The 25,013-nt window shown below is 40.9% G+C and overlaps 1 protein-coding gene across 2 annotated transcripts in view; it reads right to left on the bottom strand.

Annotated features, from left to right (window-relative positions):
• Positions 1 to 21,797, bottom strand: part of KATNA1 (katanin catalytic subunit A1) — a 29,948-nt gene extending 8,151 nt beyond the window's left edge. Inside the window, exons 1-5 of one of the 2 annotated variants that reach the window (XM_021086876.1) lie at positions 21,478 to 21,797; positions 16,732 to 16,906; positions 14,765 to 14,922; positions 10,937 to 11,117; positions 231 to 352 (exon numbers count right to left, since the gene is read on the bottom strand). In XM_021086876.1, coding sequence (XP_020942535.1) covers positions 231 to 352; positions 10,937 to 11,117; positions 14,765 to 14,922; positions 16,732 to 16,899 — 629 coding nt within the window. In that variant the 5' untranslated portion in view covers positions 16,900 to 16,906; positions 21,478 to 21,797. The remainder of the gene's footprint in view (positions 1 to 230; positions 353 to 10,936; positions 11,118 to 14,764; positions 14,923 to 16,731; positions 16,907 to 21,477) is intronic. The other variant, XM_021086880.1, reaches the window with a different exon arrangement.

The following is a 25,013-nucleotide window of genomic DNA, read 5'->3' as shown; positions in this document are numbered from 1 at the left end:
TTTATTGTTATCATTTATTTCATCAAATTTAAAAATCTGAGACAGAAACTGGCACAGACTGAAGCAAAGTGAAGTTTTTTCATTCATTATGTGCCATGCCAGATAGTATATATGTACTCCATCCAGTTCAACCCTCAAGGACTGATCCTCAGTACATGCTCACATTTGCTCCATTTTCTGTTCCAAAAAGCATCATCAGCACCCAATTATTTTCTTGTGATATAACTTACCATCGAACATTGGGGTTCTGAGAAATTATATCTCTTTCCAAAGCTTCTACTAAGTCCTTATCATATCCAGTACTATCAAATTTATTTGTCTCTGGTTCTGTAACTGCAGCAGGAGATTTGTTCTACACAAATAGAGGGAAAAAAAAGTGCTTTTGATTGACTCACAAATTATATTTTGTTTCTATGAGTCAGAAGAAAGACTGGACTCAAGTGACATTTTTGAAAAAGTGACTAGAACAGGACAAGTAATAAGGACAGAGTCAAAGACTGTTAAGTCATCCTTCTACATCAACATCAGTTTCATACTCAACTTATTTTTACATAAAAGTGACAAGTATTAAAGAAAAAAGAAAAATATTATGCAAAAGAATTGACAAGAACAGAAACAGTTAATACTGACTGAGATCAGAGTTCCCGTCATGGTGCAGTGGTTAACGAACGAATCTGACTAGGAACCATGATGTGGCGGGTTCAATCCCTGGCCTGGCTCAGTGGGTTAAGGATCCGGTGTTGCCATGAGCTGTGGTGTGGGCTGCAGACGCAGCTCAGATCCCGCATTGCTGTGGCTGTGTTATAGGCCAGCAGCTATAGCTCCGATTAGACCCCTAGCCTGGGAACCTCCATATGCCGCAGGAGTGGCTCTAGAAAAGGAAAAGAGACCAAAAAAAAAAAAAACTGAGATAAACCGTAGTTACTAACGAATACTGATATACTGATATACATGACATTCATCTCAGAGCTTTAGAAGAGATAAGGTTAAACACAAATGGTTTATTTAGCGAACGCTATGGGAACGCTATGGCTCGATCTTAACACCCCATGGATGCTCCTAAAACATCCCTTTCACTATTCCCACACCCCTCCTAGAGACCCCTAAGTTCTTGGCTGAGATTTCCCGCCCCCCTCACCCCATGATGAGCCATTAGGGCGGCATTCCCAAGGTGACACAGAAGCACTCCAGGGCGCAATGACAAACCCACAGGGCACTGCAGGACGTTATCACATTTTTGAGGGAAACACAACACCTGTTTGCATACTGGGTGAACACCAGCTTGAGGTAGTTCACAGTTTCTCCATTCAGACTGCTATATTCATTTCAATAATGTCGTGTTTTTGCGAAGCTGGGTTTGGGACTGTTGCTGTGATAAAACAAATACTGGGAAAGAAATCACTGTGGAAGAGGAATGAGAGAAGAAGGTTCACGTCAAGGTCTGAGAAACCGCAGTGTCCAACAGGGGTTCTCAGGACAAAAACAGCTGCTGGAACTTAACTTCATAAACGGACAGGTATTCTTTTAGTCCTAGAGGTCCTGCAGAAAAACTACTCAGACACTCATGAATTTTGAGTTAAGAACATTTATAAAACTTCTTATTAGTGTAAATAATCACTTACTTAGTCTTATACTAGGATTGTTACCCCATCTCCGTAACATTTTTTTGCCCACAACATGATTTGTCAATTTTGCTGTCTAAAATCAGTAATAATTATGATAATCAAAGTCTTACACTAGAATATCAAATAAGCTCCTTTCTCACAATTTACACATTTAGTACCCAACAGGAAAACAGAGAAGACGCAAGGAAGGTGTTGTGTAAGCTTTAAAAGAGGAGGTGATCTTTTCTTAGTATTTATGAAGTTGTTATTCATTCACAGATATTTATCAAGGATCTATTCTGTACCGGCAGCTTCGGGGACAGAAAGAAGACACTGTCCTTGACTACTGGGAACTTCCACTGCCAGCCCAGAGAGACCCGAATATAAGGCACTTTCTAGTTCTCGTTCTCTTCTCCCACAGAACACACTGCTGAGGGAATGTTTGCAGACAAAGCAAAACAGATTTAAGTGAGGCAAAAAGGGGAAACCATTCTGTAACAGGTCAGCCAACGGGAGCTATGGAATTTCAAATTTGGAAATTTTGCTCTAAGAGAAAATACTAACAACTACTAGGAGGTAAAAGAATGCAGGAGAAAGGGGAAAAAGAGTGTAGACTCCATTTTGGTGCTCAAAATAAAGCTGAAGATGGACCAATACACAGGAGGAGATAAAGAGCTGGGTTTAAAGCCAGTTATTTTAAAAGCTGGCAAAATTATAAAAACACAATACAAATTCATCAGTCTCAAACAGATTTAATTAAAAATGACAGATAGGGAGTTCCCATTGTGGCTCAGTGGAAATGAATCTGACAGGTATCCATGAGAACACAGGTTCGATCCCTGGCTTTGCTCAGTGGGTTAAGGATCTGGAGGTGCTGTGAGCTGTGGTATATGTCACAGACATGGCTAGGATCTGGCGTAGCTGTGGCTGTGGCGTAGGCCAGTGGCTACAGCTCCTATTTTACCCCTAGCCTGGGAACCTCCATATGCCACAGGTGCAGGCCTAAAAAGACCAAAAAAAAAAAAAAAAAAATGACAGCTAGGCTTCTATCTATAGGAAGATGGAACAGATATTACTCTTCACTGTTCCTCTGCTAAGGAGAACTAAAAACCTTGGACATTATGTATTAAACAAAGATAAGACTTTGAAAGGTATAGAGAAGGCAGACCAGCAAGGAAAGTTGGACATGGTGGTGAATTCTCTGGGTTTTCTTTTCCTTTCATATATTCAGACTAGCAGCTCAAGAAGCTCACAGCCCAGAAACAACATGATCAAACAAAAGACCCAACCAAAGCTTGCTTTCTCTAGCCACAAGACCAAGAAAGGGGTAGGCTAGCAAGAAAACACTTCTAGACAACAGCACTCTACCCCAACAAAAGCACCACAGAAAAATCTATGGCCCCGGTCCGACCCAGGCCAGCAAGGGCCAAGTGAGGAGCCTAGATTTCCATCCTGGGGAGAAATGAGGTGTCCCAAACCCCAACCAGGGTGGCATCAGAGGCCAAGTAGGGAGCTGGAATTTTCATCCCTGCCAACCGGGAGCAACACCCCTAGTCAATCAGTTGGGTCACAGAGGGAACCCGGACTCCATCCCCACCCAGCACTAACGAGGCACTGGGGTTGTGTCAGAAGAAGACGAGCAGAGAGTGGAAACAAGGGCCCCACCACCAGTGTCAGCAGAGTTCACGTGGAGAATGTCTACCACAGCTCAGGGGTAATGAGAAGACACCTCCCATTACTCAGGTGTCAAGACAGGCTAGGGAGTGGGGGAGCCTGGATTTCTACCTTTATCTAAGAGCTCCATTGCCCGAGCAGTGTCAGAACATCACCTAAAACAGTAAGTTTAAATTTAGATCTAGAGTATCGTAACATAATACGCAAATGTCTATCTAGGTCTCAATCAATCAAAAATCACTTTTTATAACAAGAACCAAAAATACCAAGAATCAAAAATCACTTTTCATACTAAAGTTTTCAAACTGATTTTTTTTTTTTTTTTTTTTTTTGTCTTTTTGCCTTTTCTAGGGCCACTCCCGCGCATATAGACGTTCCCAGGCTAGGGGTCTAATCAGAGCTGTAGCCGCCGGCCTACGCCAGAGCCACAGCAACGCGGGATCCAAGCTGTGTCTGCAACCACAGCTCACGGCAACGCCGGATCCTTAACCTACTGAGCAAGGCCAGGGATCGAACCTGCAACCTCATGGTTCCTAGTTGGATTCGTTAACCACTGCGCCACGACGGGAACTCCTCAAACTGAATTTTTAAAGAAGCAATCAACAGGTGCCAAGAGTAAGATGACCGATAGTAGAATTTTCTGACAGATTGTTAAAACTATGCTTCAACACACATTTTTGAATATGCATGAAACAAACTAATTTAACATAGAAAACTTCAGAAAGAATAAAAAAAAACACAAATTAATCCACTCCAACACACATTATAATTAAATTTATGAAAACTAAAGACAAAAAAATTGAGAGTGGCAAAATAACACACTGCTTATAGGGAAAAAAATGATTCAAATAAAACAGATTTTGCTTCAGAAACCAAGAAAGCCAGAAAGGAGTGGCACAGAATTTTTCAAGTGCTCTAAGGAAAAGGACTGCCAACCCAGAATCCTCTACCCAGTAAAAAATATGCTTCAGGAATGAAAGAGAAATCGAAACATTCTTAGATAAAGGGAAAATAACTGAATTTTGCTGCCAGGAGAGACCAACCCAAAAGAATAGTTAAAAGTTCTCTAAATAGAAAAGAAACATATTTAAGAAGGAACCCTGAAATATCAGGAAGGTGGAATGAACATGGTAAGCAAAATATGGGTAAGTACAAAAGGCTTTTTCCTCCTGAGTTTTCTAAATTATGTTTGACAGTTGAAGCAAAAGTTATGATACCAATGGGGCTCTAAATGAATGGAGAAAAAAAATGTTTAAAACAATTATAAATGGGAAAAGATAAAGAGATGTAAGGAGAGATACAATTTCTATACTTCATTCAAATTGTTACGATAGTACCAGTCAACCATTACAAATTCCATATAGAAACTATCTAGAACCACCCCTAAAAAAAGCTAGTACAGGCACATCATTTGCAAATACCTTCTTTCATTCAGTAGATGACCTTTTCGTTTTGATGATAGTTTCTTTTTTTGCTATGCAAAAGCTTTTTAGTTTGATGTAGTCCTATTTTGTTTATTTTGCTTTTGTTTCCCTTGCCTGAGGAGATATGGCCAAAAAAACACTGCTGAGACTGATGCCAAAGAGAATACTGCCTACTGTCTTCTTCTAGGAGTTTTATGGTTTGGGGTCTCATATTTTAAGTCTTTAATCCATTTTGACTTTATTTTCACATACAGGGTGAAAAAGCAGTCTAGTTTGATTCTTTTGCATCTAGTTGCGTCCAGTCTTCCCAACATCATATATGGAAGAGACCATTTCTTCATTTATATTTTTGTTCCCTTTCTCACAGATTAATTGACCTTATAAGTGTACATTCATTTCTAGGCTCTCTATTCTGGTCCATGGATCTATGTGTCTGTTTCTGTGCCAGTACCACACTGTTTGGATGACTGCAGCTTTGTAGTAAAGTCTGAAATCAGGAAACATAGTACCTCCAGCTTTGTTCTTCCTTAAGACTGTTTTGGCTACTTTGGGTCTTTTGTGTTTGCATTAAAATTTTAGAGTATTTGTTCTAGTTCTGTGGAAAATGTCATTTGTCCTTTTTTTTTTTTGAAGTCTGACAAGGACCATTTGGGTAACTTTTTCTTTTTAGGGCCATACCTGTGGTATATGGAAGTTCCTGGATGAGGGGTCTAATCAGACAGCTGACCTATGCCACAGCCACAGCAACACTGGATCTGAACTGCCAGATCCTTTTAACCCACTGAGTGAGGCTAGGGGGTCAAACCTGCATCCTCACAGACACTGTGTCAGGTTCTTAACCTACTGAGCCACATCAGGAACTTCTGATTTGTCTTTGATAGGGATTGCATTGAAGTTGAAGACTGCCTTGGGTAGTTATGGTCATTTTAACAATATTAATTCTTCCAATCCATGAACACAGTATATCTTTCCGCTTGTGTCATTTTCAATTTTTTTCATTAGTGTCTTATTTTTATCTAGTTTTCTGAATACAAGCCTTTTACCTCCTCAGTTAGATGCATCCCTGGGTATTTTATTCTTTTTGATGCAAATTTAAAACTGGATTGCTTTGTAAATTTCTCTTTCTGATAGTTCACTGGCAGTGTGTATAGAAAGGAAAATAATATTCTGTGTATTAACTGTGCATTCCTCCACCTTTTCCTTCCCATGTTCATTTATTCTAAGAGTTTTCTATGGTGTCTTTGGCATTTTCTGTATATAGTATGATGTCATCTGCAAACAGTGACAGTTTTACTTCTTCCTTTTCAATGTGGATTCCTTTTATTCCTTTTTCTTATTTGATTATTTTTACTCCTGGCAATCTACAGAGTCAATGCAACTGACATCACTTTGCCAATATTATTATTATTTTGGCTATGGCATGTAGAAGTTCTTGGACCAGGGATTGAACCTGAGCCACAGCAGTGATCTGAGGCACAGCAGTGACAACACTAGATTCTTAACTGCTGAGCCACCAGTGAACTCTGAAAACCTATTCAATATTCTTGTTCTTTGGCAGTCAAATCCTGAGGATTTTAGCAAGTAAGCAATGTCTATACTCAGCGGCGATACAGATAAGACCTCCTCATAATATAGCTGATTTTAAGTTTATTTATTACACTTTCTCCCCTCACCCTGTTCTTGAAACAGTAGAGAACCAAAGAGTGGTAGAAGCATTATACGTTTCACTCATAAACAAGAACTTTCTTAAAAAGCAAACCTCAGATTTCCCATTGTGGTACAGCAGAAACAAATCCGACTAGGAACCATAGGTTGTGGGTTCGATCCCTGGCCTCACTCAGTGGGTTAAGGATCTGGCATTGCTGTGAGCTGTGGTATAGGTTGCAGACGTGGCTCGGATCTTACATTGCTATGACTGTGACATAAGGTCTGCAGCTACAATTGGACCCCTAGCCGGGGACCTCCATATGCCCCAGGTGAGGCCCTAAAAAGCAAAATAAAATAAAATAAATAGAGGAGGTTTGTTTAAAAAAAAAAGTGAGCCTCCTTTTTGGGTTATTATTATTATTATTATTTTATTTATTTATTCATTTTTGTCTTTTTGCCTTTTCTAGGGCCGCTCCCGAGGTATATGGAGTTCCCAGGCTAGGGGTTGAATTAGAGCTATAGCCGCCGGCCTACACCACAGCCACTGCAACACAGGATCTGAGCGGTGTCTGCAACCTACACCACAGCTCACGGCAACGCCAGATCCTTAACCCACTGAGCAAGGCCAGGGACCAAACCCACAACCTCATCGTTCCATTAACCACTGTGCCACGATGGGAACTCCTGGGTTGTTATTTTTATCCTACTTTTAACCGAATAATTCTACTTTTGCATTTAGATACATTAAAGAGCATTCTGAAAGTAGTCATCAACCTCTAAAATATTGCATTAAAAATTTTAAAAATGCAATGGTGAAATTGTTTAAGCCAACTGCAAATATAACAAAAATCTCAGTTACCCGAAATGTTTGGGAAATAATAGCTAACATTTATTGAGCACACACCAGGTACCAAAAAAATGTTATCTCATTTATCCTATAAAAACTCTATGAGGCAAGTGTTAAAAATAATTTTACATATAAGAAGATAAAATTTAAAAAGACCAAATAGGAGTTCCTCTTGTGGCTTGATGGTAACGAACCCAACTAGTATCCATGAGGATGTGGGTCCATTCCCTGGCCTCCCTCAGTGGGTTAAAGGATTCAGTGTTGCCATGAGCTGTGGTGTAGGCTGCAGACGCAGCTCAGATCCAGTGTTGCTGTGGGAGTGGTGAAGGCCAGCAGCTGGAGTTCTGATTTGACTCCTTGCCTGGGAACTTTCATATACTGCAGGTTTGGCCCTAAAAATATAGCAAAAAAAAAAAAAAGACCAAATAGTTCATGGTAATACATCCAGAAACAGCAGAGCTGCTGCTTAAATACAGGTCTACCTGATTCCAAAGCCCACACTCTTAATCATCACGCTATATTTTTTAAAAGTTTTATATGTTCCTGCTTTAACAAGCAAATCATATTAATTCAATTTAATTTATCCTGGACAACGGATTTGCTGAACATAGTACTTCAGGATCTACATAAAATTTCTTAGGGTATAAAAGTATAGCTATAACATGAAAAAGGTAAAGGACGTTGAGCTCTATAAACCACAGATGGTTGTAAGGCTTACAACCCAAACCTGAGCTGACAGGCCAGGGCAACCCTGGCACTGATAATACTGCCTAAGGCCCGAGGTATCAGTTACCTTTCCATATCCCTTCTTGTTTCAGGAACTAACACAGAACTGCGCTGCTAAGAGTACAGAGATGAGGACTACAGCACTATGGTGAGAGGGACTCGAGGGAACTGATCATTCAAATGTACAAAGGCAAGTGACCTCCAGAAATGGAGAGGAGAGGGAATATGACGATGGCACAAAATCAAGAGCTAAATGCACATGTGGGAGTTCCCTGGTGGCCTACTGGCTAAGGATTTGGCACTGCCACTGCTGTGGCTCCGATTGGATCCCTGGCACAGAAACTTTCACATTCTGTGGGTGTAGCCAAAAAGAAAAAAGAAAAAGAAAGAAAAGAACAAGAAAAAGGAAGAGCTACATGCACATCTGTACTTTTATCAACACAGACAGTTGTGTTCAGAGGTGTCAGCTGGCTGGTTACTGGATGAGGTTCTCAAGCAGAATTACAGAGATTGCAAATTTAGAAAAAAGAACTTTGAGTAGGGGCTAATATAATGTTTTGAAGAGGAACAGATGGGCCACACTGGGGGCTTTACATTCGCTGTGACCCAGTTTCTCCTTTGCCCAGGTGGTGTGGAGTGGTCCTTTTGGTACTGCAAGTCTGACAAGTTATCCTGTACTTTAGCATTTCGCAGGGGACAGGGAAAGGTGGAAGCAGAAGCGACAGAAACTGAGTCCTTAGATTCCCACATGCTTCTGACTCCAAGGGAGTACAAGCCCTCAATTAATATTAATTAGCACTGAAAGCTTAGTTTTTAAATCTCTTTCCCATCAGTAGGAACCAGAGTTTCCTGGGGAAATGGGGGAAATACAGTAAGAGCCCGAAACATCCTATCGTGTCAGAAAATGAGGAGGTGCTCAGAGAACAGTGACTACAATTCAAAAAGACTTAAGATCCAGTTTCAAGAGGCTACTGCTCCTCAAATCTTGAACAATTTTAAGCATCAAAAAGACAGTGACAGACTTTAATTCAGTGAATAAAATAAGAATCCTTGAGTCCATAGTGATAAAATTAAATCAAGGAGAAGGGAGAGAACTCTTTCTTATGGTTCAATGTAAATTAATTAATGTAGGTGAGATAATGGCATTAGGAAATTATATTTCAACTATCAAAGGAATAACTGATTCAGGCAAGAATCACTGGAGGCTAGGACAAGTATGTGAAATTTTTTTTTTTTTTTTTGGTCTTTTTGTCTTTTTTTTGTCTTTTTTTTTTGTTGTTGTTGTTGTTGCTATTTCTTGGGCCGCTCCCGCGGCATATGGAGGTTCCCAGGCTAGGGGTTGAATCGGAGCTGTAGCCACCGGCCTACGCCAGAGCCACAGCAACGCGGGATCCGAGCCGTGTCTGCAACCTACACCACAGCTCACGGCAACGCCGGATCGTTAACCCACTGAGCAAGGGCAGGGACCGAACCCGCAACCTCATGGTTCCTAGTCGGATTCGTTAACCACTGCGCCACGACGGGAACTCCAGTATGTGAAATTTTAATGAGAGATAGGATATTTATATAATCATAAAGTATCTCCCCACAAATTACCATAAGGGGAAAAAGAGTAACTTTACCGTGGAGAGGCTTGGCAAACACCATCCTAACCAAGTGACCCAATTTATCATAAGCAATAGAACAAAGAAACATCCTGTGCTTCATTCATTACATGATAAACTCAGAAGAACAAAACTTCACTTCAGTGGTATTCTTGCCAAAAATGCACCACCTTAATCTAATCATGAGGAAACATCAGGCCAACCCAAATCAAGGAACATGCTACAAAATAACTCTTAAAACACTCGGACAAAAAAGATAAAGGCTGAGGAAATGTTCACACGAAAGAAGACTAAACACACGGATGACCAAATGTAACACATGCTTCTACAGTGGGTCCTGGGATGGAGGGGGCTGGTGAAAACTATAAATGACATTATTAGGATAACTGGCAAGAATTTTATGAAGGTCTGTGGATTAGATAACAGTTCTATATCAGTGTATTTTTGATCACGGCATTGAGTTTATGTGAAAGAATGCCTCAATACCTGGGAAATCAGCCCTAAAATATTTAAGGGTAAAAGGGCATGATATCCACAACTTTTTTTTTTTTTTTTTTTTTTGTCTTTTTTAGCCTGCACCTGCAGCATATGGAGGTTTCCAGGCTAGGGGTCGAATTGGAGCTGCAGCTGCCAGCCTACGCCACAGCCACAGCAGCACAGGATCCAAGCTGCATCTTCTACCTACATCACAGCTCACAGCAACACTGGATCCTTAACCCACTGAGTGAGGTCAGGGATCAAACCTGTGTCCTCATGGATGTTAGATTCGTTTCTGCTGAGCCATGAAAGGAACTCCTCCACAACTTACTCTTGATGCTTTTAGAAAAAAAAAGTATACGCAGAGAGAAAATGATAAAGCAAAAGGGGCTATTAACTAATAAAACTGGGTAAAGAGTATGTGGAAGTTCCTTATGCCATTCTTGCAACTTGTTTGCAAGACTGAAATTACATCAAGATAGAAAGTTACAGGAGTTCCCGTTGCAGCTTAGCAGAAACAAATCTGACTAGTATCCACAAGGACACAGGTTCAATCCCTGGCCTTGTTCAGTGGGTTAAGGATCTGGCATTGCCACGAGCTGTGGTGTAGGTCACAGATGTGGCTCGGATCTGGTGTTGCTGTGGCTGTGGCGCAGGCCAGCGGCTACAGCTCTGATTCGACCCCTAGCCTGGGAACCTCCATATATTGTGGGTACGGCCCTAAAAAGACCAGAAAGAAAAAAAAAGAAAGTTACAAAGAGCACCAAAAAATATTTGTTGAATGGTGAGTGGGAAGAATCCCAGCCTAGGTGGAGAATGGCTATGGCTTTACTATAGCAGCAGATATAATTACTAAAAATTATTAAAATTTGTTGTCTTCATTTTTAAGGATGACAAATAACTCTTTCACTTATGAAAATCAGTAACATTTACCTTTTCTTCCCTTCCTTTATTCTGTTCTTTCTTTTCCCGACAACGAACAGTTTTCCCTCTGTCATTGTGAAGACTGTGTGTAGATGGACGGTGACCTCTGACAGCCGTACTTGGACGATTACCGTGTGCTTTGGCGTCACTGTACTGAGGAGACTGACGTTTTCTAGGTCCTGGGGAGGGTCTAATCAAACACAAGATCATGAAAATCGTATCAGCTCTTGGAGTTGGTCCAACTGTAGGTGAACACACATAGTGTGTAAGTTAAGAGCCTATGAATTAAAGAAGCGAAGGCAATAAATGAACCCAAGAAGAAATGAAAAACCTGAGGTCACTGAAATCTAAGATCTAACATGATAGCAGACACAGCTGTCTGCAGGGCAGTATGGTTACATGGTGGAAATAGTGGAAGGCAAATGACCACCACCTCTCTTTTGAAAGGAGATAGCTGATATCCTTGGATATTGAGGATAAATGAAAAATTAGTCTGTTTCTTGGAAACTTCAAAGAGAGCAATAATCAGAGAAGAGAGTTTTATCAAAATACAGCATTAATCAGAATTCCCTGATGGCTCAGCGGGTTAAGGATCCAGCATTGTCACTGCTGTGGCTCTGGTTACAGCTGTGGCACAGGTTTGATCCCTGGTCCCAGGGAACTTGTGGATGCCAGAAGTGTGGCCAAAAACACCAAGAGCAGCAATACACAACTTGACCTATCTATTATTAGTTCTACTCTGAAATTAAGAAAATGTAATCATAGCAGTTCCCACTGTGGCATAGTGGGTTAAGGATCCAGCATTGTCTCTGCAGCAGCATGGGTCACTGCTGAGGTGTGGGCTTGATCCCCAGCCTAGCACAATGGGTTAAGGGTCTGGCATTGCTGCAGCTATGGCTCAGATTCGATCCCCAGCCCGGGAATTTTCATATGCTGCAGGCATAACCAGGAAAAAAAAAAGTAATCATGAATGCAGGAAAATATTCACTTTATTTCTAACAACAAAAAAGGGAAAAACAACCAATAAGAGCATGGCTAACTATGTAGGTTATATCCATTAAAAGAATATCAAGGAGTTCCCGTCGTGGCACAGTGGTTAACAAATCCGACTAGGAACCATGAGGTTGCGGGTTCGATCCCTGGCCTTGCTCAGTGGGTTAAGGATCTGGCGTTGCTGTGAGCTGTGGTGTAGGTTGCAGACGTGGCTTGGATCCCGAGTTGCTGTAGCTCTGGTGAAGGCCGGCTGCTACAGCTCCAATTCGACCCCTAGCCTGGGAACCTCCACATGCCATGGGAGCGGCCCAAGAAATGGCAAAGAGACAAAAAAAAAAAAAAAAAAGAATATCAAAAAACAACTTTTTTTTTGCTTTTTAGGGCCACACCTGCAGAATTTGGAAGTTCCCAGGCTAGGTGTCAAATCAGAGCTACAGTTGCCAGCCTACACCACAGCCACAGCAACGCCAGATCCAAGCTGCATCTGCGACCTACACGACAGCTCACCGCAACGCCCCATCCTTAACCCACCAAGCGGGGCCAGGGATTGAACCTGCATCTCCATCTCCATGGAAAATAGTTGGGTTTGTTACCACTGAGCCACAACAGGAACTCCCTCAAATAACTCTTTAGAAGCAGCAGAGAATAAAGTCTGAAATGACTTATAAATTATCAAGGTTTACAGTCTGAGGAGTAAATTACTTAACCTATCTAAGCTTAAGTTTCCTCACCAGAAACTGGGGCTAAAAAATTTAGTACCAACGTTCTAAGACTGTTTTGAGAATTAAATAATATATGTAAAGCAATTAACATGGTACTTGGCACACAGTGTATGATAATTGTTGTCTATTATTAATTTTAAAAAAAAAGGGTACAAAGTTATACATTATGGATACAGCACAACTACAACTATGAAAATAAACAATGTATAAAAGACAAGAAGTTGTAGAGTTCCTGTTGTGGCTCAGTGGTTAACGAATCCGACTAGGAACCATGAGGTTTCGGGTTCAATCCCTCCCCCCGATCAGTGAGTTAAGGTGAGTTAAGGATCCGGCGTTGCCGTGAGCTGTTATGTAGGTCGCAGACGTGGCTCAGATCTAGCGTTGCTGTGGCTCTGGTGCAGGCTGGCGGCTACAGCTCCGATTAGACCCCTAGCCTGGGAACTTCCATACGCCTCAGGTGCGGCCTTAGAAAAGACAAAAAAAAAAAAAAAAAAAAAAAGACAAGAAGTTGTGCTAGGGTGACTATATGATTTTTCCCCTACTTTTATGCATTTTCTAATTTTTCTTTAATGAGCAATGGCTGTACTTTTTAAGAAGTATATTCTAAAGTAAAACATAAAATATATATAAAAGTGCCTAAGAGTAGGCAAAAATTTTAGTATATATTCAGAAGACATCAGAGTCAATAACAGAATGTTAGTACTTTTATCTGGAGCTGAAGAAAAAGTGGCTAAGAAACACTCAGTACCCATTAGCTGATTTTAAACTGGAGGAGGAACACTTTGGTATGTATGGTAACTTTTCAAGGTGTGATCCACGGACCACCTCTAACAGAATCACCTGCAGATTCCCAGGCTCTACCTGCTATTATACCAGAATCAACATTCCTTTTTTTTTTTTTTTTTTTACTTCTATTCCAATTTTTTTTAATTACTCAATGAACTTTATTACATTTATAGTTGTAGAATCAACATTCTTAATGAGTACCCCAGGAGATCTTTTAGGTATGCTGGAGTGTGAGAATGACCGGTATGGCAGAGAGTACCTGCTCTGTTATTAAATATATCTTGGTTCAAATCCTGGCTCCACCAGTTATTAGCTTTGTGATAATAGGAAAAGGCTACTTAACCTCATTGTACCTCAGCTATCTTATCCAAAACACAGAGAAAATATGACTTATTTGGAAGGCTTATTGTAAGAAATAAATATTGTGTAGCCAATATTAGTGCTTAGAACCCTGTGAGCACTCAATATCTAGCCCCGTCATAAAATATGAACAGGAATTAACAATTACCATGACAGAATCTTTGAAAAACACCTGAGCAATGTCCTAATACAAGATTCTCAAACTGGTTAAGGGGAAAAGAACCTGAAAGTCAAGGTTCTTTGTAGAATGTTATTACACATTAATACACTTAAAATCACAATTCAAACTGGGAAATCTATCATGTCAGTAAAACAGATAAACAACATCCACTTGCACATCAGTCAGTTAAAAAAATAAGCAGTGAAACTAAGTATAATTGGCTGTTTAGAGCATTTCAGTAAATTGTTCACTAACTGGTTCATTTGCTGGCACCAGGTAATAGGCAGCTGAGGGGAAAAAAATGCCAGAGAAAAACCTACAATTGAGAATACTCAATCTTTTTTTTTCTGTGAATTAAAAAGCCCATTCTTCCATTTTAGCAGCAGTATAGCTTAATAAATAGCAGTATTTTGTGGTAGCTTTTTAAGAACTGCTGTTTTAGTCTAATTCCCTCATGTGACATAAGGAAAATATGGGCCTAGAAAGGGTACATGATTTTTCCCAAAGCTACACAGAGTGGCAAGAATAGAGCTAGAGTCCAGATATTTCAATCTCCAGCTCCATGCTCTTTCTATAAGATAACAGTGTCTCCACTACTTTAAGCTCATTCATAAAAGCATATTTTTGGTCAATTTCCACCTAAATTAATTTATTGAAATGGGTCATAGAGTTATATGATATACAATTTAAGAGTTACAAAAGGTACTCAGTAAAAAATCCTCTCCCATTCCTGTCTCTCAGCCCCCAGTTCTCCCAGACATAAACAATGCTATTAGTTTTCTATGCTAGTCTGTTTCTTAAAGGGTCTTCACTTACCTTCGTTCAACAGGCACAGGCAAGGACCAGACTTCTCCCTCAGATGCTGGAAGCTCATGTTGTGCAGCTTTGAGTGGAGTGCTGTCTAGTTTAAAACTCTCTAGTGTTTTCATGATATCCTTAACATGTTTAGCTTCCACATTTATTTCCTGCCAAACCTGGTTTTAAAGGAGAATATGGCTCTTTAAATTTCTATAATTAATATATCACTGCTAAGATTAAGGTGGGCCATTTATTAAAGATGTTATAAGCCTCCATTTTGACACGAGATATCCTAAGCCATACCAAAGTATTCTGTTGAAATTTTAATAGTGGTTCATGAATCCTTTAATTGGAAAATTAATTCTGAAAAAATAAATATTCTGGCTAATTAAGCCATGATACTGACCTATGGTTCTTGTTCAAAGTGAACATAAAGTTCCAATTTGGCTCAGTGGTAATGAACCCAACTAGCATCCATGAGGACTCGGGTTTGATCCTGGGCCCTGCTCAGTGGGTTAAGGATCCAGTGTTGCTGTGAACTGTGGTGTAGGTCACAGATGAGGCTCGGATCTGGCGTTGCTGTGGCTCTGAGGCAGGCCAGTGGCTACAGCTCTGATTAGACCCCTAGGCTGGAAACCTCCATATGCCACGGATGTGGCCCTAGAAAAGACAAAAACAAAACAAAACAAAACAAAACTTAAAATAAATAAATAAATAAAATGCTGATCAGAATTCACTAATTTCATAATTCACTAATGGATTACATCCCACAGTTTGAAAAATATTGCTCCAGAAGATAAATGGCTAAATTCACATTCAACCAATTTTTTTGACTCAACTTAAAAAACCATTTATATATATACATGTGTGAAATACTGAATGAAGTTGCTAATGTTTGGTTTTAAAACTAAATGATTTAAATATCTTTATAAAAAAGCTTAGACTTTTTAAGTAAAAGTCACTGGCCTAAGTCTCTTAGTGACAAACTTAAGACTATGATATAAAGTATTTTCTCCATCTAATGCAAAATTTTCAGAGACAGATTTAGGGAAAGAGATTCAAAGAGGCAGGATATTTCTGTATTTAAAGCAATTAAGGACAAATATGGAATACTATCAATAAAGCAGTTCAGTAGAACCTGAGGGGTAAGATTCTACCTAGAACACCAGCTCAAAGAGACTAGTAATTTCCATAACATTTTCTTCCCACGACACCATTGAACCTTACTATAAATGCCACATTCAACTGGGCCTATAAATCCTATACTTTCTACCTATGAATTCCTACCGGTCTTCAATGACTAAAGTTCCTCACATGAGATTCAACTGTGGTCTGCTTCATGATCTTCTATGGAGAATACAGTACATACAAGGATCAGGTGTCTGGAGTTCCCGTCGTGGCTCAGTGGTTAACGAATCTGACTAGGAACCATGAGGTTGCAGGTTCGACCCCTGCCCTTGCTCAGTGAGTTAAGGATCTGGTGTAGCCGTGAGCTATGGTGTAGGTTCCAGATGCAGTTCGACTTGGCATTGCTGTGGCTGTGGTGTAGGCCAGCGGCTACAGCTCTGATTCGACCCCTAGCCTGAGAACCTCCATATGCCGCGGGAGCGGCCCAAGAAATGGCAAAAAAAGACAAAAAACAAATAAATAAATGAATGGATGAATCAGGTGTCATCTGCACTTTCAACCACGGCTTAATAAAGTCAATTCTAATCTTATCAGGCAAAAAAAAAAAAAAAAAAAAAAAGATCTAGAAAAAAGATTTTAAAACTTTACTATTCGATTCCAAAAACTGGAATAATTGAGTAAAACTCATCATAGTGATGATAGTGAATATGGACAGATATAACAAATCAAGCATTAAGTAACATTATATACATATCCATGTAATAAATTATTTCAAGGTGTAGCTGGAGAAGCACTACTTAAATCTTTTCTTCTGAATATTTTAAACCATTAAAACAAACAGCAGTCATGATTCTTACCTGTTGCCATTTCTGCTGGAGGTATGTGTCTTTGACTGAGTACAGATACTTGTTCATTTGGTCAAGAACTCCCTGATAATAAACCATTGCAGAATCATAATTTCCCAGTAATGCATATTCACGGGCCAATTTTACATTCTCACTAATCATAAGCAGACTCATGCTCATTCATAAGCTAAAAAAGAAAGAAACATTTCATATTTTATGTCTCTTAAAAATAAGCACTACAGTTTTTTTTTTTTTTTTTAAGTACACTTTCAGAATTCCCTGATAGCTCAGCAGGTTAAAGATCTGGCATCGTCACTATGGTTCTGGTTGCTGCTATGGGGTGGGGTTTGATTCCTGCCCTGGGAATTTCTGCATGCTGTAGGTGTGGCCAAAAACAACCAACCAAAAGGTATACTTTCCAAGGATTCCCAAAGAAGCTCACAGTCACACACACTGTATTTTCCATCTCTGCACACTTGCTCATGCTAATTTCCACTCCTTCAAAGAAATTTCTCAGTTCCCACAGTCAAACCCTACCTATGTGTCAAAGCCCCACTCAGATGGCAATTCTCCCAGTATGTGTACCCTTTGAACTTCTCAGCTTGAAATAGGCTCTCCCCCTTTTAAAGTCCCCCAGCACTGCACTGGGCTTTCACCTCAAGGTGTTTGTCTACCGTGAATCTCCAAGTCTTTTGAGACCAGGATTTACAGCAGAAAGGACCAACGAGGTAACTCAGTACACGACACAGAAGTCTTACTGAACAGCTGCAGAACAAATGTAGAATGCTACATCATTTTTTGGAAGGCAGTGTGAAACAGCAGAAAACAAAAATGTGTTTTGCAGCCCTGCCTGATACCTTGACTATAGCCTGTGAAAGATCCTGAATCAGAGGCACCCAGCTAAGCCATGCCCAGAGCCTGACTGAGAGAAACTGTGAAATTTTTGTTTGTTTCTTTGTTTTGGCCACACCGGTGACAAGCAGAAGTTCCTAGGCCAGGGATCAAATCCAAGCCACAGCTGTAACCAGAGGTGGCTCTCACAATCCTTAGCATGCTAAGACACTAGGGAACTTCAACATTTACTGTTTTAAGCCATTAAGTTTTGGGGTTATTTGTTATGAAGCAATACAGCTAAGAACTGAGGTCTATAAGTAATTCAAGACTAAGCATCTGAGGTCCTAAAGTAAAGGAGAAAAATCCCATGACTTTCCGGAGTCATGACCACTGATAACATTCCACCGCAATAAAAGCTCCATGGCCAGGGACCATGGCTCTTTGTTGTGTGATGGATATGTCCCCAGCACTTTGATCATGCGTCCTTCCACACAGCAGATACTCAGTGGCAAATCTTTGAATGAATGAACACTGCCAGGTTTTGTCAACGACTCCTTACCTTTGTCCAGTTTCTGACCGTCAGCACTCTCACATTCCTTGATCCTCAGAACTGTCAGAGACTGCTTCTGCTCTGAAGCTATTCATCCCTAACAGTGACACCTAGTCTGAGCAGCAGGTTAGAAGAGCACAGCTGGGGCCAGCTGCTGAGAGTATATAGTAGAGCTGGATGAGCATGGACAGCAAGACTCTTGCATCTTTTCCTTCTCTCCCTCTTTTCCCTAACAGACTCCCTCTTTCTTCCCTCCCTACCCCACTAAAAAAAATCTAAAATAAGTTGTTACTTTTATCTAGGTGGTCTTTTGCTTTTTTGAGGGCCATGACTCAAGGTCCAAAAAACTCACAGAAGCTACTCCAGACCTTCTTTAAGGGTTCTGTGCTATGGATACTTCTTTCTGGTCAGATAAAATTCCTTAGGAGCCAATGAATTGCCATTTTCTAACAAACAAATGTAAAGTCAATCCAAGGCCACATTAAAAATGACCTGAAAAATTCTTGGTTATCAAGAAACAATGTGTTTACTGAAAATGTATCAAAGTACCAAGCAATGGGTGGGGGGATGTGCTTGGGTTGTGGGATGGAAATCCTGTGAAATTGGACTGTGATGATCATTATACAACTACAGATGTGATAAATTCATCGAATAATAAAATAAATAAATAAATAAATAGGCATGACAATCTGGAAGAGAAAGAACAAACTTGCAGATTATACTACCAAATTAAAATATTTAATAAAAATTACAGTAATTAAAATAATGTGGCATTGGTACTAGAATAGACAAACCAATAGAAGAGAGTAAAAGTCCAGAAACAGACTTACGCATATGTGGTGGGGGAAAAAATGTTCTTTTCAATAAATGATTCTGGAACAATTGGATAGTCTTATAAAAGGAGCTTTGACCACTACTTCTCTACTTCTTACCATACACAAAAAATTAACTCGAGATGGATCATTTACTTACATGGTAAAACAATAAAGCTTCTGAAGCAGACCAAAAAAAAAAAAAAAAACCATGCAATGACTAAATGTTAGACAAAAATAAATCTTTCTATTCCTTTAGTATCTCTAAGATATTCTTCTTCTTAAATGAATGTCAACACTATAAATTCATGAGATTCTTCAATTTTTAAGAATATATCAGAGTTCCCATCGTGGCGCAATGGTTAACGAATCTGACTAGGAACCATGAGGTTGCAGGCTCGATCCCTGGCCTTGCTCAGTGGGTTAAGGATCCGGCGTTGCCGTAAGTTGTGGTGTAGGTCACAGACGCGGCTTGGATCCCACATTGCTGTGGCTCTGGCGTAGGCTGGCGGCTACAGCTCTGATTCGACCCCTAGCCTGGGAACCCCCATACGCCGAGGGAGCAGCCCCAGAAAAGGCAAAAAGACAAAAAAAAAATATATATATATATATATACATATATATATATATATCTTTATTGTTGCTAAAATTACATTACGAAGACAGAAACTGGGTCTACCCGACCCTGTATCTGGCAATACTTGAATATATGTGAAGAAAAGCCTCTAGACCAAATTTTAACCACAGTGAACTGTAAACATTACCTATTGGTTCAATTAATAGAACACAAATGAGGAAGTCCCTGTTGTGGCTCAGTGGGTTAAGAACCTAACTAGCATCCATAGGATGTGGGTTCGATCCCTGGCCTCCCTCAGTGGGTTAAAGATCCAGTGTTGCTACAAGCCACGGTATAGGTCACAGATGCCGCTCAGATCCTACACTGCAGCTCTGATTTGACCCCTACCCTGGGAACTTCTATTCGCCTGGGATGTGGCCCTTAAAAAAACAAACAAAAACAAAAATGAGATTGCCCAAAAACGCTGACTACTAGTTTTTAAAGAAAGACTATTACAGAGAAAAATAACCAAGAGTTCCCTTGCGGCACATGGATTATAGAACCAGCACTGGCACTGCAACAGCTTGGCTTGCTGCTATGGTGCAGGTTTGATCCTTGGCCTGCGAACTTCCACGTGCCACAGAAAAGAAAAAGAAAAAAAAAAAACCATAGCTGATGTATGTGTTACCTTTTTAACCAGTCAAGAAGCTTAAAAAACAAAAAACAAAACCTCAAACCATTGTTGTAAAAATAAATTCAACATTGTTGTTAATACAGCAAATTCTACAAGATTCTCCAATCCTTAGTATTTGTCAGAATTGTGATACCAGTTTCAAAATAAGATGTGGAATCAGTTGCAGACTGCGTGCCTAGTACTGAATCCACAGAATGTAAAGCCATTTGAATTACAAATGCCATAAAGGAGCATTATATAGCTTTTCATAGCCTGAGAATGTTGGAAAGCCAAACGGCACTGCTTCTTTTTTTCCGGAGGCATGATGTAGGCCACAAGTTATTAACACAAGACAAAGAGTTTTTCTACTACTTCTCTGTGTGAGAACTCACTGATTACAAAAACCATCTCCTCTGGAAAAGGAAATAAGGCTGCACACTAAGATATTTAAGCCTGCATGACCATCACAAGAATCTTTCTTAACACCCTGGTGTTCTATCATTATGACTAGGTGGCAAAGATCTATGGCACACATTCTAAAAATTAGGAATGTCCTCAGCAGAAAAAAAAAAAAAAAAAAAAAAAGAGGAAAACATAAATGAGTGCTTTCAAGAAAGAAGGGTGCAAACAAGGATGTACAGATGGAACTTAGTAACTGATACCAAAACAGCACTTCGCAGTTTAAAGGAAATTAGTTTTGATTAAATACGGGCTTGAGACTATCCACTGCAAGGCATTAAGGATCCACATGCACCTCTAACGTCATTACCACATGGTATACAGTATGAAACAAAGTTTCCAGGGATATGTTTTCTGAAACATATCAACTCTAAACAAGGTATCAACTCTAAACAAAAAGGGCCATAGGCCTCCCAGAGGACGCCCGGCTCCAGATTAAACTAAGTAGAAAGAAATAACATCCTCAATAAAATCACACCTACCTCACAAAATGTAAGAAAGTAAGCTGCATCGCCCAAGTCAAGGCTTTGGGAGTTTTTCAGGAGAGAGGGTTTCAGGCAGAGGAGTGGACGAATTTGGGACAGGACTGGTCAAAAAAGCAAAGAAGTAAAAACAGGTTCTCTGGGCCGAAGACTTCTCTAATGACACAGGCCTAGTGTGGGATTGGCAGAAGCCCCAAAAGTCTCTAGCTGGAGCGGATTCCTCCGTCACCAGAGCCACAGGTGTCAGCAACAATAGCGAGGACCTAAGACCTCGGCGCAGGCACCGTCAGGTTCACAGCAGAATGCGCAGCGGGATCGCATCACAGACTCCCGAGTCCCTTTCCGACCCGGGGTCGGGAGTCCCCCAGGACACCGGGAGGACGAACACTCACCTGTGGCGGCCAGGCTCCTCGGGAAACCGCCCACCGCCAGGCGGAGGGGAAGGGCCGAGCCGGGTTCGGGGCAGCGAGGAAGGAGGGCCCTGCCCTGCCCTGTCCTGCCCGAACCACCTTGCTCTGTGATCACTGAACCAGCACTGCCTGATCCAACCGCCACCAGCCCCTGATGCCGCTTCAGCTCGCCGAGAATTTGAACGCAAACGCGCCACGGCCACTTCCGGTGCCGGAGGTGGCCTCCGTGACTCGGACACTCGCGGGGCACCGCCCCGGGAGCGAGGACGCCGGGCGGCGTGCGCGCGCCGGGCGCCGGCTGGGCGGGGCCGAAGGAGGCGCTGCCGGAGAGGGCGCGCCTGCGCAGTCCCGCGTCACCGCTTCCCCAGCGGATTCGGGGGAGAGGGGCTGAAATTATGCGCGGAGTTGATACTAACCGCCTCGCCGTTCCTCAATATCTTTTTCGAAGTACCTGCTCACTTTTCCTCCAGTTCGATTTTCATCACACTCAGAGGTTAGGAGGTCAGAGTGTCTATTTTAGGAGTGTCGAAGGTTCACCAATTCGTTTATGACAATCCTGTTTTTAGAACCAAGTACTCAGAATTTGGCCGAGGCGCTTGTCACCACAAAACATGAATAAAATAGGGAATGGGTAACAAAGATATTCGGACGCAGTGCTGGTGGTATTTTATTTTCTTGATTTTTGTGGTCACCGTTTCAACACAAACAATATAAAATTACGTTGCACGACGTATGGAAACATATATACTCTAGAGTCTCCAGTCTCAATCTCCATCCTCTACCTGCCACGGAAGATGGAATAGAGGCTCTTAAGACACGTTTTCCTCTAGGGGTGCATGGTAATTAAGATTCTAATTTTAAAGCATCCCATTAACTTAATACAGACTTACATGAAGACAATTCAAGGAAAATACATCCATTCAGTCCACAAATATTTGTTGAGCAACTACTACGTGACAGATAGCATTGTAGGCACTGGGTATATAGTAGTCAACAAAATAGAAATGTCTCCTGGCGTTTAAATTCTTGTAAAATTCGCAACTAAGTAGAAAATAATAGTTTTGCTATGATGAATATGAACTCTATTGTAATGGAGCACAGGAAAGTATAATTAGGATATCTTTTTGAAATTAAAAAAAAGCAATTCAGGGAGGTATAGATTAATTACCCCAGCTAGGCTTCATTTTTTTTTATGAGTGAAAAGGTATGTTGAATTATAAAGGGAATTTATAGTTTAAAAACTTCTCAAAGGGGACAAAATGAATACATATTAAATGACTGCATTTATATGAAATTCTAGAACAGGCAAAACTAGTTTACAGTAACAGAAAGTTGGTTGGTGTGTGCTTAAGGCTGGATTAAGGAATGGGAGAAATGGAAAGGATTGGAAGGCAAAAAGTCCTGAGGAAATGTTTTGAGGTGATAGAACTAGAGTAGTGGTTAAGCAGGTGAATATGTTTATTAAAAACTCATTGGGAGTTCCTGTTGTGGCGCAGTAGTTAACGAATCCGACTAGGAACCATGAGGTTGCGGGTTCGGGCCCTGCCCTTGCTCAGTGGGTTAGGGATCTGGCGTTGCTGTGAGCTGTGGTGTAGGTTGCAGACGCGGCTCGGATCCTGCGTTGCTGTGGCCCTGGCGTAGACTGGTGGCTATGGCTCCAGTTAGACCCCTAGCCTGGGAACCTCCATATGCCGCAGGAGCGGCCCAAGAAATGGCAAAAAGACCAAAAACAAAAAACAAAAAAAAAAAACCACCTCATTGAACAGTACCCATAAAATGGATGCATTTTATTGTATGTAATTTATACCTCAATGAAATTAATTTTTAAAATTAAAAAAAAAAAAAACCCTCCCAGAGTTCCCATCGTGGCTCAGCAGATTAAATACCTGATGTGGCCTGTGTGGTTGCTGGTTCCATCCCCTGCCTTGTTCAGTGGGTTAAGGACACAGCACTGCAACAAGCTGCCCCTGTGATTTGACCCCTGGCCCTGGCACTTCCATATGTCTCTGGTGTGGCTGTGAAAAAAACACAAACAAAAACAAACAAAAACCATCCCGAGAGTGGCTTACACTTACTACTTCTGTTTCCTCGCTAGTAGTACTAGTCCAGGAAGACTAGGGTACCTTGTAGTAACCAGTAAATTGAACAGATTTCAAACAACAGGAATTTTTTCCTTCTCATGTATTCTACATGTTCATAGTAGAGCAGATGCAGACACTGGGACCTCTGATAATGAAAAAAAGAAAATGAGATAACTTGCATTACTTCTGCCTGCATATGAGAGATGCCACTTCTGTCCACATTTCATTGGCCAGACCAAGGCATGTGGCCAAACCCGATTTCAGAGGGATGGGATATCGAGCTCCCCAGTGTGCCCTTAAAGAGAAACGATATCTGTGTACCGCCTTCATGACCACGACACCAGTCATTGCTTCTTTTACAGGGTGGCTTCTACAACCACCGTCCTTCTAAAATCATTGTGTTCCCACTGGGACTCAAAAAATTGGAGATTATTTTGTTCCTGGTGAATGGTGAGATTAATTTAGCAGGATCAAAGAAGACATAAAGGGAAGTTATGGGAAAGTAAGTAAAAAGGTAGGTGCCAATAAAGAGTTTCATCAGTTGGCACAACGGAGCAATCTCGAACATGTTCAAGTGAAGGCCTCATGTATACAGGAAATAGATTAATTCAACAACTGTGAGTAGAAAGGTTTGAAGGGGAGAGAGAATAGAGTGGGAGACTGTTGTAAGACGTGCTGTGACCTCTGAAATTACACAGAAGGGAATGACATGAAGACCATCTCTTGGAGTTCCCATCATGTCTCAGTGGTTAACGAACCCAACCAGTACCCATGAGGATGCCGGGTCAATCCCTGGCCCCGTTCTCCGGTGTTGCTGTGAGTTGTGGTATAGGTCGCAGACGAGGCTCGGATCTCGAGTTGCTGTGGATGAGGTGTAGGCCACCAGCTACAGCTCCGAATCGACCTCTAGCCTGGAAACCTCCCTATGCCGAGGAGGGTGCAGCCCTAAAAAGAAAAAGACAACCAACCAAACAAAAACCCACCTCTTGACATTATGCAAGTAAGTAAACTTAATGAAGTTACTTACTTCCTCCATTTAACAGGGGTAATATCTGGCATATTGTAATTAGATAGTTGTAGAATGAATTAATATGTTAAGTCCTTTAAAAAAAAGAATTTGGAGACACTTTTTACATTTTCTCAGAGAAATCTAAAAGGACTTTCAGGACCAGTTTTAATCACCTGGTCTACTGCCTGTGGCCGTCCCCCTCCGCCTACATCAAAAATTTAAGCCATCTCTTGGGATACAGAATATGTATAAGACTAGAAAATTGTAACCATGATTTAAAATATGCTGAATCTTTAGATTGTTACAGTGTTTGCAGGAACAAACTAGCACAGATCCCCAGTGCTGTTCACTCACCTTATGCACTTTAGGAAGAATGTGGAATTCCAGCTTCTGGAGTTCCCACCATGGCTCAGCAGAAACGAATCCAA

The sequence above is a fragment of the Sus scrofa genome, chromosome 1, assembly GCF_000003025.6.
Source record: "Sus scrofa isolate TJ Tabasco breed Duroc chromosome 1, Sscrofa11.1, whole genome shotgun sequence".
Taxonomy (NCBI): Eukaryota; Metazoa; Chordata; class Mammalia; order Artiodactyla; family Suidae; genus Sus; species Sus scrofa.
The sequence above is the reverse complement of the archived record's forward strand: the minus strand, read 5'-3'. Positions and strand labels throughout refer to the sequence as shown.